The 18,762-nt window shown below is 43.7% G+C and overlaps 1 protein-coding gene across 1 annotated transcript in view; it reads left to right on the top strand.

Annotated features, from left to right (window-relative positions):
* Positions 1-18,762, top strand: part of stk32c (serine/threonine kinase 32C) — an 86,893-nt gene that overhangs the window by 50,186 nt on the left and 17,945 nt on the right. The window contains exon 3 of the mRNA XM_020495039.2: positions 14,268-14,419. Coding sequence (XP_020350628.2) covers positions 14,268-14,419 — 152 coding nt within the window. The remainder of the gene's footprint in view (positions 1-14,267; positions 14,420-18,762) is intronic.

Raw genomic sequence — 18,762 nt, 5'->3', positions numbered from 1 at the left:
TATCCTTACAAACTGCATACTTTACAGCAGTATGTACCTGTATGTTAGCTAGTTACGTAACGTCAGTTAGCTACTTGCGAAACTATTCGGCCCCCTTGAACTTTGCGACCTTTTGCCACATTTCAGGCTTCAAACATAAAGATATGAAACTGTATTTTTTTTGTGAAGAATCAACAAGTGGGACACAATCATGAAGTGGAACGACATTTATTGGATATTTCAAACTTTTTTAACAAATCAAAAACTGAAAAATTGGGCGTGCAAAATTATTCAGCCCCTTTACTTTCAGTGCAGCAAACTCTCTCCAGAAGTTCAGTGAGGATCTCTGAATGATCCAATGTTGACCTAAATGACTAATGATGATAAATACAATCCACCTGTGTGTAATCAAGTCTCCGTATAAATGCACTTGCACTGTACATCGAACTTGCCAGGCAGTATATTAACCATAATCTAACTAACTACCCAACGTTTATTGACTTGATTATTCACGTCATTCTTAGCTAAGTGGTATAGTTGTGGTGTGTTTTCAATGGACAATGTTAAGTCTGCCTATCTACTCTGATTTCAGAGCACTCTCGTCTGAGTGTGCCAGAGCGCAGAATAACTGATGAATTTATGAACGCTCAACACCCGTTGAATATATGGCCGGTGTAAGTAAGCGTCTGCAAAAAAAACGCAATTAAATTGTTGCCAGCAGCACAATTACAATCACCAATGCTCTGGACAACATGAAAACAGCCTAACCACTCCGCTGGGGTGAGTAAAATGGTCAGAGTGAGGTGTCATTTGTGTCTGGAAATGGCTAACAAGCTAGCTAACGTGCTTGACTGTCGTTGTGAGGTCAGAACGCTCGGATCAACCCTCCTCGGCCAGAGCGTCCAATTACACGCTCCAAGAATTTACAGAATTTACAAACTGATTTACGAATGCGCTGGATTTACGAACTCACAGAGCGCACTCTGGCACTTCAGATAGAAATTATGAACACACCTGAAATCGTAAAATGTCTAGCTCGTCATTTGTTATGGTATCAAGCTAGCAAGATGTTGCATAGCAACAGCATCAACTTCCGGTAGACTAGTATGCTCAACTGAAAGGATACCGTTCGTTTACAGTATACTAAAATGAACTAATAGTATTGATAGGTTCTAAATGAACCAAGTAAAACTCACAGATGAATAGTAAAGCTTAAACCATTTTTATTCACCCATTGGGTTATACAGCTGCATAAGACATGGTTCCACCAGTGGTAGTATATATACCCCAATTTGGGGTGGAATCTCCTCCTCCTCTCTAAATATTACATTTTTGTTGCTAGGCAGGAAATTCAGTGACGCGGGCAATAAACTGTTCCTTCTCCCTTAACGTGACCTGACCTCGGCCCCCTTCCTCCCTAAACCACTCTGATCAGTGCCTGCCAACGTCTTTCCTTCACTCAGTACATTCCCAGCTGAATTGCCTCCTCCATATACATTTCTCCTACAGATAACAATTAACTTCTGGTGTAGACCCTAGACTATAGCACTCAATATTTCAATAGGATACCTGATAATTAACACTATTCCAAGTTTAGGAGTCAGAACCCAGAATCCATCACTTAATGAGTATATACTACATACTGTGTAGTATACATTATGTTAGTATGGGTATTCAAACACAGCTTTAGTAACTTAGTTGTAGTCACGATCTGGTTACCTATTAGTACAAACATAGTTATGTTTTTGGGTTATTAAATATTTATAAATGATTTCCATATCTTCTAAACTACCCACAATGCACTATTTCTCAATGTCATATGGAGGATGTGCTACCAAGTTCGTATGCTAGCTCAGTAGCTAGCTCAAGCTGGCTAACACTAGCCACACCATGCGCTTCACGGGCTTTGTGGCTGTGTTATCTAGTGGGAACCTGTTAGCGCGGCAGGCCATGGGGCCCTCAAAACGAAAGAGACAATCATACCTGCTTGCTCTAGTTGTGTAATACCTCGTCTGTTCTCCTTTTTGTTTTGTCAACTTTTACGGCATTTTCTCTGAAGTAGGCTACGGGAGTTTTGTAACTTTTCCCACTGTGGCTTAGTGCTAGCGTGCTAGCTGCCAGATATCTGGAATCTATCTATTTTCAATTCGCTATATAGTTATTGGATTTCCCTGACTCTCCCTTGGGCTGGTGTAGACCCCGCCTCACCTTTGCTTTGGTAGTTACTCAGCCTGCACTTAAAAAAAAAGTTTTACCATCGGAAGAACCCAGCCAACAATCTGTACGTCTCTGCTCACTTTTTGCTTTTGATCTGCAGTTATGTTTTAGTTGTGTTGTGTTCTAGCAGATCTCCAGGCGTTGGGATCTAGCTTGCCAGCCATAACCGTGGTGATTGGCTAGGCTAATAGCAAGTTGGCTAAATACCTAACATTTTCTGGCTAAGATAACTGCATACAGCTAACATTCTTTGATAACTGGTTAGATGCCATTATGCATTTAAAAAATGTTGGTTTACTTTAATGTAGCTGTAAGGTAGTTGTTGATAGGAACTGGCTGACTCAGTCAGTGTTAATGTAACGTTACCAGGCTGGTAGGGATAGTGTTAGCAGGCTAGTAGGGCTAACGTTAGCAGGCTAGTTGGCTAGCAACCTTGCAAGTTGATTTGTAACAATACAATCATAAAGTATTTGCTCATAAATTGACTGAAAATGTCATTTAAACCAGTAGTCATGAGTGCAAACGATTTGGTTTAATTTATGTTATACATTTGAAGTTATTTATTTTGGAGTTTACATTATAGGGAATAGGCTGGTTTGCGGGTCCTCCATATTACATTACACCCTGGAAAAACATTTCCTGACATGACTTCGGAATTATGATAGGTTTTATGTAATAATTTGAAAAATATAAACTTGAGTTGTAACTTTGCATTGGGACTTTTGATGCGTATACTAATGCAAATCCATATGTTACATGTGGTTACGTTTAGGCTTCTTACCCTTTTAAGACAGGTGCCTGATGCTGTTCACGTTGTATGTTTTTCCTCATCTGTCCTAAAACAGCTGCTGCTTGGTTCACTTGGCACTTAGCTGACCTAGAACAAGACAATCCTATGCTTCCTGACTCCACTAAATTTAATAGCCAACCTTTTTTTCCTCCTTCACCACACCGAGGGCTCCCTGGAGTTCTGGGCTGTGACAACAATTGATAGGGCAGCGGAATCAAAGGGATAGGCGTTCTTTAAAAGGTATCATCCCGGGCCAACCTTGGAGAGCCACTATTTATTACGAGGACAACTAATAGTACTGCCTCATCTGTGCAATCACCTGCTTTAAAACTGGACCCACAAACACAGTTAGCCTAAGCACATTAGCAGCAGAAAATTGTTGCTTTTCAGGCCAAGTGTTGCCTGGCTCCGAAGACCCAGCTACATAAAATGTAGTTCAAGGGATTGTTATGATTTCATATCAGATTATATGTGTAGTAGGGGTAAGGTGTTAGTAAGGCTGTATTCGCCCTTAAGCAAACAGAACAATGCTCATCCAGAGGCGGCGCTCCTAGTGGCCGGGAACTTTAATGCAGGGAAACTTAAATCCGTTTTTACCTAATTTCTACCAGCATGTTAAATGTGCAACCAGAGGGAAATAATCTCTAGACCACCTTTACTCCACACACAGAGATGCTTACAAAGCTCTCGCTCGCCCTCCTATTTGGCAAATCTGACCACAATTCTATTCTCATGATTCCTGCTTACAAGCAAAAACTAAAGCAGGAAGCACCGGTGACTCGGTCAATAAAAAAAAGTGGTCAGATGAAGCAGATGGTAAGCTGCAGGACTGTTTTGCTAGCACAGACTGGAATATGTTCTGGGATTCATCCAATGGCATTGAGGAATACACCACATCAGTCACTGGCTTCATCAATAAGTGCATCGATGACGTCGTACCCACAGTGACCGTACGTACATACCCCAACCAGAAGCCATGGATTACAGGCATTATCTGCACTGAGCTAAAGGGTAGAACTGCCGCTTTCAAGGAGCGGGACTCTATATAAGAAATCCCGCTATGCCCTCCGACGAATCATCAAACAGGCAAAGCATCAATACAGGACTAGGATCGAATCTTACTACACAGGCTCTGATGCTTGTCAGATGTGGCAGGGCTTGCAAACTATTACAGACTACAAAGGGAAGCACAGCCGCGAGCTGCCCAGTGACACAGGCCTAGCAGCCGAGCTAAATTACTTATATGCTTGCTTCGAGGCAAGTAACACTGAAACATGCATTCCAGACGACTGTGTGATCACGCTCTCCGTTTCACAAGGCCGCAGGGCCAGTCGGATTGCCAGGATGTGTACTCCGAGCATGCGCTGACCATCTGGCAAGTGTCTTCACTAACATTTTCAACCTATCCCTGTCCGATTCTGTAATACCAACATGTTTCAAGGAGACGAACATAGTGCCTGTGCCCAAGAACACTAAGGTAACCTGTCTAAATGACTACCGACCTGTAGCACTCACGTGAGTAGCCATGAAGTGCTTTGAAAGGCTGGTCATGGCTCACATCAACACCATTATCCCAGAAACCGTAGAGCAACTCCAAATTGCATACCACCCCAACAGATCCACAGATGATGCAATCTCTATTGCACTCCACACGGCCCTTTCCCACCTGGACAAAAGGAACACCTATGTGAGAATGCTATTCATTGACTACAGCTCAGCGTTCAACACCATAGTGCCCTCAAAGCTCATCAATAAGCTAAGGACCCTGGGACTAAACGCCTCCCTCTGCAACTGGATCCTGGACTTCCTGATGGGCCGTCCCCAGGTGGTAAGGGTAGGTTACAACACATCCGCCACGCTGATCCTCACCACGAGGGCCCCTCGGGGGTGCGTGCTCAGTCCCCTCCTGTGCTCCCTGCTCACTCATGACTGCACGGCCAGGCAAGACTCTAACACCACCATTAAGTTTGCAGATGACACAACAGTGGTAGGCTTGATCAATGACAAAACAGCCTATAGGGAGGAGGTCAGATACCTGGCCGTGTGGTGCCAGGACAACAACCTCTCCCTCAACGTGATCAAGACAAAGGAGATGATTGTGGACTACAGGAAAAGGAGGACCATCGACAGGGCTGTAGTGGAGCAGGTTGCGAGTTTCAAGTTCCTTAGTGTCCACATCACCAACAAACTAGCATGGTCCAAGAACACCAAGACAGTCATGAAGAGGGCACGACAAAACCTATTCTCCCTCAGGAGACTGAAAAGATTTGGCATGGGTCGTCAGATCCTCAATAGGTTCTACAGCTGCACCATCGAGAGCATCCTGGCGGGTTGCATCACTGCCTGGTATGGCAACTGCTCAGCCTCCGACCGCAAGGCACTATGAGTAGTGCGTACGGCCCAGTTCATCACTGGGGCCAAGCTTCCTGCCATTCAGGCCCTCTATACCAGGCGGTGTCAGAGGAAGGCCCTAAAAATTGTCCAAGACACCAGCCACCCTAGTGATAGACTGTTCTCTCTTCTACCACACGGCAAACGGTACTGGAGCTCCAAGTCTAGGTCCAAGAGGCTTCTAAACAGCTTCTACCCCCAAGCCATAAGACTCCTGAACATCTAATCAAATGGCTACCCAGACTATTTGCATTGCCCCCCCCCTCTTCTTCTACGCTGCTGCTACCCCCTTATTATCTATGCATAGTCACTTTAATAACTCTACCTACATGTACATAGTACCTCAATTGCCTCAACTAACCGGTCCCCCTGCACATTAAATCTGTACCTGTAATATAGCCTCGCTATTGTTATTTTACTACTGCTCTTTAATTATATGTTACATTTATTTATTTATTTATTTGGAGGGGGGGGGGGTATTTTTCTTAACTGTATTGTTGGTTAAAGGCTTGTGAGTAAGCGTTTCACTGTACGGTCTACACCGGTTGTATTCGGCGCATGTGACAAATAACATTTGATTTGATTAGGGCGGTAATGGTTTCTGCTTCGTTTCCCATGTTGACCAATTTGGAGGCTTATCCATTTGGATTAAGAAAGCTCATAAATGTGGCAGCACAAAGCTCAATTGTTGGATTTCAAATATTCCATAATGGTCCATAAAACAGGTATTTGAAGAGCTGGTCATCTTTAAATTGTTCTGACGATTAAACCTGAAGCCGCCGTGTGCATCTCTAAACAGACTGGATGCCTTTTTTGTTTTGGTTGCATGCTCCAATAGTTCTATGTGCCGATTTAAAGTTTAAATCAAAAAATATATGTTGATCATAATTAAGTTAGGAATGCAGAGATGGGTAAATAACTGACACCTACAGTATGACTTACTGTACATGGGCTTTAGCTATTTTGAAATCTCAACGTGTTTCTGATGTATTCTTTTGATACACAGTACAAGATACTATTCTACGAAAACCATTTCCTTCCTTGAATAAAAATGACTGGTTTTGGACATGATGAATCATTAGTGGTTTTGATATGTATTTGTTCATGTCAATAAGCTGTATAAAATCTTTGCCGACGTTTTTGAGTGACAGGCTCTATTTTGTTGTCGGATAAACCCCTATTATTTATTTTGCGGCGTGCACTTGGCACCTTCTCCTGTCTGTAGAAGATTCTCTTTGCCTTGTCAGTCATGGACTGTATCTGTCACATTTTCAGGTCCAATTAAGAATGTATTAGAATTAGAATTAGAATTGCAGAGAGATTCCAAATACCCTGACAGGGACAGGGTATTTCGAGTCAGAGGGATGGGGTGTGGGATTAGGCTCGATAATGGAGGAGATGATTGCGCTAGCAACAACTAGCGAATGCTTTGCGATTACTCTGCATTAATGGGAAGTAAGCATTTCACTGTTAGTCTACATCTTTTGTTTATGTGACAAATTAAATGTGATTTAATTTGAGTTTGCTCATTTATTATTATCTGCTTTCTGGTCACAGAACACTGATTTAAATAAGAATTGTGAAAAGAGCGGGAAAAAAGTGACAAACTATAATGTTCAAAACAATTTAAGTTTGTCGTTTGATCCTCTCCAGTGAGCATTTTGTTGAGGTGTGGATCTCTTTTAGGACAGGTGTTTTTCATCTCCAGCCTCCACCCTCCCTTCCTTCGACTCTTTCCACATCAAACGGCTGCTGCACACTTCCCTCTCTCCAAGGCTGTGCAGGGAGGAAATCAATATCCAACCTGGCCAATGGATGGGTAGTCCCTCTTTTGAAAGATAGATAAGATAAGCAGGTGTGCTGTGCAGCTGGTGGCCAGAGATTACAACCATTCAGCTAACGTTGTCACTACGTAGGGTGCCTCACCTCCAGGCAACGCTGTCCACCGCGCCGCTCCTGCCAACAAAGCTGGAAGCAGGCAGTCCACACAGTCTGTTCCTGTGATTGTGCCAGTTTATTAGCCGGCGCTTCACCAAGTCACACCGCATGCCCCAGTCGACAGCCTGCCGAGCGGTTTGGCACCATCCTCAGGGCTGGCCCCAAAGTAAATACTCCCAGTTTCCAAAAAGGTTGACCTTTTACTGTGCCTATTTATTAACTCTGAAGTTAGCCTGAATAGCAGGGCTTCATAATGAATATTTAACAATGAAATATAGCCAGCGGGACCATAATGCTTTGGACTGTGCCGCCCATTAGCATTTTAGAGAAAACAGTTCGGAATTAATTAGGCTCACTTTGGCGTCTATTACCAGAGAAAGGCTCAGACCCAGAAGCCATCGCTCTGACAGTCAGTGCTACAGTCCTAGTCTAGGACCACCATGCTAATCTGTCCTCGCCATCTCCAATGATTTTAATTTTAGATGGTGTATATACTGTACCCTATATTCATAAGCTAATAGTTATGAAAAATGTCAGATTCAGACCTTCAGCTCAGTTTGATTCCAATTGTCTATACCTATACAGAATTGGTCTCTGATCTATTGAATCGCTAATATTCTCTATGAATAAATGAATAAACTCTTAATACATTATCTTTCTGGCTGCTGGTCACGCCCCCATCCACATTGACAGGGCTGTAGTGGAGCGGGTCGAGAGCTTCAAGTTCCTTGGTGTTCACATCACTAAGGACTTAACATGTTCCACACACACCTGCACAGTTGTGAAGAGGACATGACCGTGCCTATTCCCCCTCAAGAGGCTGAAAAGATTTGGCATGGGCCCTCAGATCCTCAAAATGTTCTACAGCTGCACCATCGAGAGCACCTTGACTGGCTGCATCAACGCTCGGTATGGTAACTGCAACTTCGTTGACCGCAAACGCGCCACAGAGGGCGGTGCGGACGGCCCAGTACATCACTGGGGCCAAGCTCCCTGCCATCCAGGACCTCTATCAGGCGGCATCAGAGGAAAGGCCAGAAAAATTGCCAAAGACTTCAGCCACCCAAGCCATAGACTGTTCTCTCTGCTCCATCCGGCAAGCGGTACCGGAGCATCGGGGTTCGGACCAACAGTCTCCAAGAAAGCTTATATTCCCAAGCCATAAGACTGCTATATAGTTAATCAAATGGTTACCCGGACTATCTGCATTGACCCTATTTTCCACTGACCCTATGCACACTCGCAAGACTCTACCCACACACACATTCTCACACATACTATACTGACACTCTCACAGAAACTCACACACATACATACACTACATACGCAGATACACATATAATACACATACAAGCATACTGATGCCACACACACATATACTTTCACACTCATCATATAGTATATGCTGCTGCTACTCTGTTCCTTTTTTAGTCTTAGTATTATCTATACTCTGTGTATATGAACATATCTCCTCAAGTACCTCGTACCCCTGCACTTTGATATGGTACTGGTACTCCCTGTATATAGCGTCATTCTTATTTTTGAACTCTACATCGTAGGGGAAGGGCTCGTAAGTAAGCATTTCACGGTAAAGTCTACACCTGTTGTATTCGGGAAACATAAAATAAACAAATAAAATGTGATTTGTTCAGTCATACAAATGTGTGAACTGAAATGAGGGGCCAGAGATTGGGTATTTGACAGCAGATTTGATAGGTCTGATAGGTCGTTGGCTTCTCGGTGCGATAAGACAGTTTAGTGTAACTGTGGCCTCGAGTGTGAAAGACCGCTTTGCTCTGGGGCTGAAATCACAGGCTGTCACCAGCGCTCCATGCTTTCCAGCGACAAGGGGAGTCATGAGAAGAGCTAACAGCCTTAGAAGGACAAGCGATAAAAGCTTTAGCCGTTTGGTTAACAGTTGCAGTGTTTCATTTGATTTCCCTTCATCGTCCATCCCGTCGCGCAGTGCAGATGACTGGCTGGCCTCTATGAAATGGGGCTGAGGAAATTGGGTCTGTGTGTAGGCAAGGGCAACAAGGGAGGAAGGAGGAAATCTGGAGGGCCGTGACCCGCGGTGTCACCACGAGGGGGCAAGAAATCTTTAAGAACATAATTATAAAAACAACCCCCCCCCCATGATCTGTCCATTTTATGAAGGAGCCTGGTTTTACTCAGCAAGCTTCTCCTCTTCCACCACAAACATGTCCTCTGTCATCTACCCAATGCCTCTTCCCACACCCTCTCTCCTTACAACTTAACACAGATCCGCAAGGAGGAGGGAAATGGTATTACTTTATACTGTAATGAGCCTATGACAAAGACTGACAGAGAGAGAAAAACCTGAGTAGGAAAGACGAGCGGGACGGAGAGCAAGGTGGTAGAGCAGTTCTTATTTGTGCTCCAGCTAGAGGGAGAGGGAGGGAGGCAGGCAATTAGATTGCGTTTTGGAGAGTAATAGATTTCCTCCTGTCATTCCATCCTCTAATGCTGTAAACCAACCATCTGTAACGAGGACACCTGGGCTGTTGTGGACAATTCAGTTAGATAGCTGGAGCAGCACGTGGATGTTAGGTTTTACTGATCTGTGTGTGCGTGCTCACCCACATCACTCTGCCTCCGGCACCGCAGTAACTTGGTACTACCTGAGACGTGACAGTTGGGGTGGGCTGTATCATCCTGGTACTTTGTCATTCCAACTGTTCAATGGGGTTTGAGGCATTTTTTTTCACATAAAAAGCTATGTGAACATGTTCCAAACTTGCATGAATTGTTTTATCACTCAACGTGGGAGTGGGATAGGTGTAAACAGTGTGTTAATATCACAATTGATTACTTCAATCTTTTACTGGGTACAGTTGATTTTCTATGTTCTTCATTGGAGATACGTACTTATTTATAGAAGTGAGTTTTCTTCCCGAACCATTGTTTATTTTCTGCAGCAGACCGTTTGCGTAACAGTAGCTGAGGTCATAGCTTCCTGGTGTCTGATGTTTTCTGTATTGACCTTAGTGATAACTGTTTTACAGACGCTTGCTAAAAAAACGTTAATCAGCAACCCTTCATTCATGAACCGGCCTATGTAAAATGGTGTAGAATCAGCTTGATCCCCCTCTGTCGAAGACGCTTGGACCTTCTTTAAAAAATATATTTTCAGTGGTATTGTTAACAAACACGCCCCCAAAAAGAAAATGAGACTTAAAAACAGGTTCAGCCCCTGGTTCAACCGTGATCTTGCAGAGTTACTCCACCTCAAGAATTGCATTTGGCGAAAGGCTCGGCACACGCAAGCTGACTGGCTATGGTTCAGACAAATGAGTAATACGTGCACTCAGGCTATTCGGACGGCCAAGGTTAGTTACTTTAAGGAGCAGTTCTCTCTCTGTGGGTCTAACTCCAAGAAGTTCTGGAAAACGGTTAAAGACCTGGAGAATAATCCCTCCTCCTCACAGCTGTCCATGTCCCTTAATGTTGATGATGTGGTTGTTACTGACAAGAAGCACATGGCTGAGCTCTTTAATCACCATTTCATTAACTTCTTAGGGATAGCCCCCCTAACATAACAAATCTACCTGCCTGTAGCTCAGGCCCTGAAGCAAGGATATGCATATTCTAGGAACCTTTTGACCATTTGAAAGGAAACACTTTGAAGTTTGTGGAAATGTGAATTGAATGTAGGAGAATATAACACAATAGATCTGATAGAACAAAATACAAATAATTTTTTTTATTTTTTATTTTTACCACCATCTTTGAAAGAGAAAGGTCCCAGTTCTAGCCATCACTGTGGTTGTAATTCCAATGCTGTCCACAAGATGGCAGCAGTGTATGTGCAAAGTTCCAGACAGATAACTTGAAGTATGAGCGAACTACATGACATTTAGTGTGAAGTCACCCAGGTACATATAGGCAAATCGTGACGGAGACGGTTGCATTCATATTAAATTTTTCTTCAAGAATATCGTCAAATCTGTATACTTGGACATTGATTTAGCTTTCCCAGTATTAGTAGCCATATTATAAGTTCAACATTTGCAAAACAACCAGTTTTCATAACTCTGAATATTCTTATTTTTGTCCAAAAGGAAAAGGCATACTGTTGCAAAAGGTTAGCACCTACATTTTGCGACAGACACTCCAGTATAGCCCAGCACAATGGCTTTCTACCTAGCTTTGTTTGACCCCGATTGGTGCTTGTTTGACAAAGATACAGTCGTTCAAGTGAAGACCACCCGCGTTATCGGAGTGCCATGAAGGTGTTGCTCTCTGACTAAATATGGTGTCCTATAGGATATACTACACCCCTAATGATATAGTGAAGTCTTTTTACGTTCTAGGATCTCTGAAGAATACATTCGATTGTGATTTGACTCGTTGAAACAAGGTTAAAGATTAGATTTTTACAGATTCCTGCAAATTGAACGAGTGGAAATACAAAATCGATCATGCATGCTATATGGACCTATTTAGGATATGAAAAAGGATTTTATCTAACAAAACAACACTTTATCTAACAAAACATGTTTTCTCTGGGACCCTTTGGATGATAAATCAGAGCAAGATTTCAGAATGTAAGTACACATTTCACCCTCAGGTGAATTCATCAAACCTATCACGGTGAAAAAAGTGTTTTGTTGTTGGGAGCTCTCCTCAAACAATAGCATGGTATTTGTTCGCAGTAATAGCTACTGTAAATTGGACAGTGTAGTTATGTTAACAAGAATTTAAGCTTTCAGCCAATATAAGACACTTACCTGTACCAGCATTTGTTGTTTCTCTCAAATCTGCCATCTTGACATAAGGCGCTGCATGATTTAATGTTGATGATGTGGTTGTTACTGACAAGAAGCACATGGCTGAGCTCTTTAATCACCACGTCATTAAGTCAGGATCCCTATTTGACTCAGCCATGCCTCCTTGCCCATCCAACATTTCCTCATCTCCCACCCCTTCTAATGCAACTATCCCTGATGCTTCTCCCTCTTTTTTTCCCCCTGCCCCGCTAAAAGTTTCTCCCTGCAGGCAGTCACTGAGTCCGAGGTGCTAAAAGAGCTCCTTAGACTTGACCCCCAAAAAACATCTGGGTCAGATGGTTTAGACCCTTTCTTCTTTAAGGTTGCTGCCCATATCATCTCCAACCTTCTTTAACCTGTCTCTCCTTTTTGGGGAGGTTCCCATTGCTTGGAAGGCAGCCACAGTTTGTCCTTTATTTAAATGGGGAGATCAAGCTGATCCTAACTGTTATAGGTAGACCATTCCATTCTTGTGGGCCGGCTAAGGAGTATTGGTGTCTCTGAGGGGTCTTTGGCCTGGTTTGCTAACAACCTCAAAGAGTACAGTGTATAAAGTCTGCCTGTCACCAAGGGAGTACCCCAAGGCTCAATTCTAGGCCCCACGCTCTTCTCAATTTGCATCAACAACATAGCTCAGGCAGTAGGAAGCTCTCTCATCCATTTGTATGCAGATGATACAGTCTTATACTCAGCTGGCCCCTTCCCGGATTTTGTGTTAAATGCTTATTTATTTAATTTCTTAGTGTCTAACAAGCTTTCTCTACCCTTAACCTTGTTCTGAACACCTCCAAAACAAAGGTCATGTGGTTTGGTAAGAAGAATGCCCCTCTTCCCATATGTGTTATTACTACCTCTGAGGGTTTAGAGCGTTAGGTAGTCCCCTCATAAAAGTACTTGGGAGTATGGCTAGATGGTGCACTGTCCTTCTCTCAGCACATATCAAAGCTGCAGGCTAAAGTTAAATCTAGATTTGGTTTCCTCTATTGTAATCGCTCCTCTTTCACCCCAGCTGCCAAACTAACCCTGATTCAGATGACCATCCTACACATGCTAGATTACGGATCCATAATTTATAGATCGGCAGGTAAGGGTGCTCTCGAGTGGCTAGATGTTCTTTACCATTGGACCATCAGATTTGCCACCATTGCTCCTTATAGGACACATCACTGCACTCTATACTCCTCTGTAAACTGGTCATCTCTGTATACCCGTCACAAGACCCACTGGTTGATGCTTATTTATAAAACTCTCTTAGGCCTCACTCCCCCCCATCTGAGATATCTACTGCAGCCCTCATCCTCCACATACAACACCCGTTCTGCCAGTCACATTCTGTTGAAGGTCCCCAAAGCACACACATCCTTGGGTCGCTCATCTTTTTAGTTCGCTGCAGCTAGCGACTGGTGCGAGCTGCAACAAACACTCAAACTGGACAGTTTAATCTCAATCTCTTCATTCAAAGACTCAATCATGGACACTTACTTACAGTTGTGGCTGCTTTGTGTGATGTATTGTCGTCGTCTCTACCTTCTTGACCTTTGTGCTGTTGACTGCCCAGTAATGTTTGTACCATGTTTTGTGCTTCTACCATGTTGTGTTGCTGCCTTGCTATGTTGTTGTCTTAGGTCTCTCTTTATGTAGTGTTGTGTTGTCTCGTTGTGATATTTGTTTTGTCCTATATTTGTGTTTTATTTTTTATTTTATTTTTTATTTTATCCCAGGCCCCCGTCCCCGCAGGAGGCCTTTTGGTAGGTTGTCATTGTAAATAAGAATTTGTTCTTTAACTGACTTGCCTAGTTAAATAAAGGTTAAATCAAATAAATCAAAAATGCTAATGACTGGATGTTACAGTAATGAGGCTTCCCTCCCAATACCCCCTGTCCTGCTCTTGACATTTCACATTTACTTTTCTCCACTTTGCCCACGGAACGTCTAGTTTTAATGAGCACAACATGATGAGGATCAGAGACTGTTTGTGGCTTGTTTTCCATGCCACACTGGAAATACTGTAATGGAGGGCAGTAACATCAGCCATTATGAAAAGGCATTGTCTCATGCCATGGTGTGTGTGTCTGTGCTTACTTGCTTTATGTGAGTCCGGTTCCAATCCTAAGTTAGTTGTTAGCTCACTCTATGTTCTTCTGTCCTTGTCTCCCCTGCAGGTGTGCATCGTGCAGAAGAGGGACACAGAGAAGATGTACGCCATGAAGTACATGAACAAACAGCAGTGCATAGAGAGAGACGAGGTCCGAAACGTCTTTAGAGAGCTAGAGATTCTACAGGAAATTGAACATGTTTTTTTAGTAAACCTCTGGTGACTATCCTGTGTTTTTCACTTTCAATACTGTTTGTACATTCTGCATGCCTCGGCTGGTACCCTGTGTGTGTGTGTGTGTGTATTCTCTGTTGGGGGTGGATGCATGTTTTAACCCTCAATTGGACAATGAGATGAGAACGTTTAATTGAAGGGAAACAACAGCTGTGGTCTGTGTCTCAAATGACACCATATTTATAGTGCACTACTTTCGACCAGAGCCTTTTGATAAGTCGATGCCTGCCGACTGTGCCAGTTTTAACGGACCCAGAAAGTGGTGATGCGGCTCTGGTCGAAAGCAGTGGCACTATACAGGGAACTTGAGATTTGACCAGATTATTTTCATTCAGATCCATGCGCCCATTGCACCACACATTTCTTAATTGCTGTAATGTAAAGTAAGTTGACCCAATACTTTCCCCTCAGGAGTATATCTGGGTGATGTCGGGGACCAGCTTCATTATTCAACTCCATGTCTCTGCAGCACATATTCTAAATGTAATTGGGAAGCTAGCACAGTGTTTACAGCATATTACACCAAAGCACTTTGCTCCTGTTTAATTGGTAGAATGATATTGCACACGGTGGTAATATCCTCTGAGTAATTGATACAGGGAGCATCAGTCATTTCATACAGACCCTTTTATCACCGAGCACCAGACAAAAGTACACCCGCACACACTGCAGCTTTATTACTCGAAGTCTTATATGCATGTTAGTTTTTATCCAAAGTTGGCGATGATTAAACTATTAACACTGGATTGTTGTTGTTGTTTTTTCTCTCAGAGAGAAGCTTCCAAACTAAAATAAACAGAGGGCTTTTTAATGAGGTGGTGGTAGTAGTAGTAGGGTCTGTGTGTTAAAAAAAAAAATATATATATATATAATTCCCTCAAGGAGTGTACAGCCCTATCCTTGTTCTAGTTTCCCAGCTATTCTCTGATTGGCTCTGCTCAGCTCTGTTATCTGTGCATCTATGGCACATCAAAAGCCCCATTAGCGACAAAGACACAGCAGCGTTATGAGTAGGCAGGAATTATAGTGCTCCTTAGATCGCACCTCATCTTCCTGCGATTCAAGTCAACTTCAGAGGGAAACTGGGTAAGTGGTCAGCCCATCTCAAATTACGCTGGAACAAAACAACAACAACAAGGCATGCCAGAGTGGCGTGGAATTGGTTCCATCCCCCTCAGCCAGTATACGCTTTTTTTAATCGAAAGTTTGAGTTATTATGTATCCCTTTGCCGGTGAATATTTTGTTTGGATAATTTATCCATTGTTTTGAACTCCTCTCCTAAAACCATACACAGGCTATCAAATCTGCATTACAAAGACCATCAATGCATGGGGCGGGGGGGTTGATAGGAAGGCACACCCGCAACCGTCGCCATCAAACTGTTCAGATTTAGCCAAACAAAGGTAGAAAGCTGGCAAAACCCACATGGAGACGGCCTGCCTGCCTGTCAGGCCACAGCTGTTCCCGTCTGTCGACTCGAGGGAAAAAAACGATAGTTATGTTTTTTCCAAAGTTGATTTGCTTTTTGAAACCCACGGACCCCAAACCTGAGCAGCTGTCGGAACCGTAATACTGGCCAGCCTGGTCCCCTGCCAAGCCACCAGAGAACGAACGGCAGAGTTTCTAAAAATAACTTTGTACAGAGTGTATCAATCACACTAGCCTCATTGTGTATTGCTCCTGCAGATGAAGGCTCTCACTGACCAGACTCCTTTTGTTGGTTGATTTTGGCCTTGCTGTTGGGTTCTTCCTTGGCTTATCTGAAGTTGACATCTGATGTCCTGCTGAGCCTATCATGATTACTCAGTGAAAAATTTGATGAGTAAAGGTTCTGACTTTTCTCCTCAAACCAGAGAAAGAGAGCTCAGCACGGAGACAAAGGAATTCACTGTTTATTTTCCTGCTTAAACAGGGAACTGTCTTCTTCATTAACTTGTTCTTACTTTCAATCAAGCAGGTGATGAGGAGTTCCTAATATGGATGTCATCACAATATTTGGTGATACTTTTACTACCCTCTTTACAATGTAAGGGTCGGGAGTTTAATTAGTACTGTTCGTAGGGTATGCTGCTGCACATCGTAAGTCTTTGCTGACTTGCAGAACATTGGCAGTGTCCATGGGCATGCACTGTGTTATGTGTTCTGGCTGTAGGAGTTTGCCCAATGAGGTGTTCCATTATTGATGGACTAAAGATGGGCCAACCAGTGTTTCTGGGAACTGCAGTGCCTATATTCCCCAAAGTAAACATCAGAGGCTGCCACTCATCAGAAGGCCAACTTTGATTAAGATTAGTAGGAGCTGTTTCCTAGACACAAGACACAAAAAGAGAGGGGGGAGAGCGGAAGCTTGGGAGAAACAGCCATCTCGTAAAGTAACGATTCTTGAAATCACAATGAAGGGGAGAGAGGGGGGGGGGGGGGGGAGTAGAGAGGGGGGGGGGTAAAAGGTGTTAAGAAGGGATTTGGGCATTGTTTGGTTTGTCAAAACAGAGTTTCACCATCTACGAGGCTTTGGATTTTCTTTCTTCTCTCTATCTCACACACACACAATTTTGAAGCCTAGGTTTGCTTTCATTATGATGTCCTGAATTCTGTTTGCTTTTCTTTTGAAAAAAGCTCAATCCATTGCTTCAGAGAGAATTCATTAGAGGGAACCTGGGCACCGAATCCATATCACTAGAACAAGACTGCTTAAAAGCCTGGAGGACTGTCAAGTTTGCGGCATGCGCTAATTGCCGTGACCATTCACTTGCTGCAGATAGATGCCATATAATGTGTAGGAGTGGGATATACATGTATTCAAATGGATTAGCCACCTTGAGAGAGAAAAAATGTGACTATCATCTGCAGCATTCAAGAAATCCACCCAAATCACCCAAGCCATCACGACACAGGTGTAGACGCGGTCTACGTCTCATCCCCCGATCAATTTGTATTTCTAAATTGCCGAGGTCATTTTTCCCTACCCCGGACGTACAGTATTACATGCATTAAGTGTATGCCGTGAAATTGATCCTGTGCACTTTCCAGTGTAAATCATTACCAGGACAAGGTTTTTGCCTTAAGCATTACACTGAAACAAATCTACTCTCAAACACCGTTGGCCAGATTCCCCTGAGATGTGGACGGAGGCAGTGAAAGCTTGAACCAAGTGGAGAAGAAAGTGATGCGAGAGGGAGTTAATGTGTCAGAGCTGAGCACTGTGGGATATTTGGTCGTCTGTGAGCTATAAGGCTTTGGAGACCCTTTATTTTAAAAGAGGGTTTTTAAGGCATCGCAGAGGGTGAGTCATCAGTGGGATCCGCTGAGCTGCGTTCTTCCTCCGCTGTCCATCCGTCCTGTCCATCAGAGAGAGGGAGCGACTGAGCGAGAGAGAGAAGTCACTGTGGTGAGAATGGATGCACACCCTGTCCTCCTCCATGTCTATTAAGAATATTGATTCCTTGGCTGAAGAGAACAATGCTCTGGGAGGCGGTGAGACAAATTAGGGCTTTACCCCAAACACAATAGGCATAACAAGCCCTGGGTGGAAGCTCAGGTTCTGTTGACAGCCATAAAAATAACTGAGGGATATTTCCTCAGGGGGCTAAGTCCTATTCGATTTCTTCTTCTGCTGTTACAAACGCATTTATGCAGCAGTCTTCATTAGATACAGAGCGCCACAGGAGTTAGTCACAGTCACAGGACTCTGTAACTTTCCAAAGCAACCTCGCCATTAAAGTGATGTTCTGTTCTCTCTGCAATTGTAACTTTCCAGCGCCACCATACCGTTTTACGGTCCTGTAGGAGGTCCAAAGTGCACCTTGTGAAATAAGGCCAGTGGAGGTGGGGAGAGGGGTGTGCTGAGGGGACCAGAGGAGGGGGAGGGAGGAGGGGGACTAGGCTAGGGACAGCAGAGCGAGAGGCAGCGCTCACTCATTCATTGCATTGTTAAGAGGGATCCTCAGAGGAGCCGGATGTGTCTTGTGATCCAGTCCCTTGACCAGCCTGAGCCACGCTGTCTCTATCGCAAGACTATCTAGGCCACAGTCATGAAGCAGACCACATTCAGAGCCCCGTGTCTCTTTTTTTTTCTCTCTCTTCCTTTCTCTCGCTCTCTCTCTAACCCATCTCACCCCCATCTCTCTTTCACCCTCTCTCCCCTCCGTGTCTCTCTCCTCCCTCGCTCTCTCTCATCTAGCGCTCTCTCTATCTCTCTCCTTCTCCCTTCGCTTCCCTGGGCTCATTTGTCATCATGGCCTGATTATTTCAGCCTGTTTCTCAGACTCTTTCCAGCATGGTAACCTTCCTCTGTACTCTGCTGTCCCAGTCAGTCCAGGCCTGTCCT

The sequence above is a fragment of the Oncorhynchus kisutch genome, linkage group LG11 (genome assembly GCF_002021735.2).
Source record: "Oncorhynchus kisutch isolate 150728-3 linkage group LG11, Okis_V2, whole genome shotgun sequence".
Classification (NCBI taxonomy): domain Eukaryota; kingdom Metazoa; phylum Chordata; class Actinopteri; order Salmoniformes; family Salmonidae; genus Oncorhynchus; species Oncorhynchus kisutch.
The sequence above is the reverse complement of the archived record's forward strand: the minus strand, read 5'-3'. Positions and strand labels throughout refer to the sequence as shown.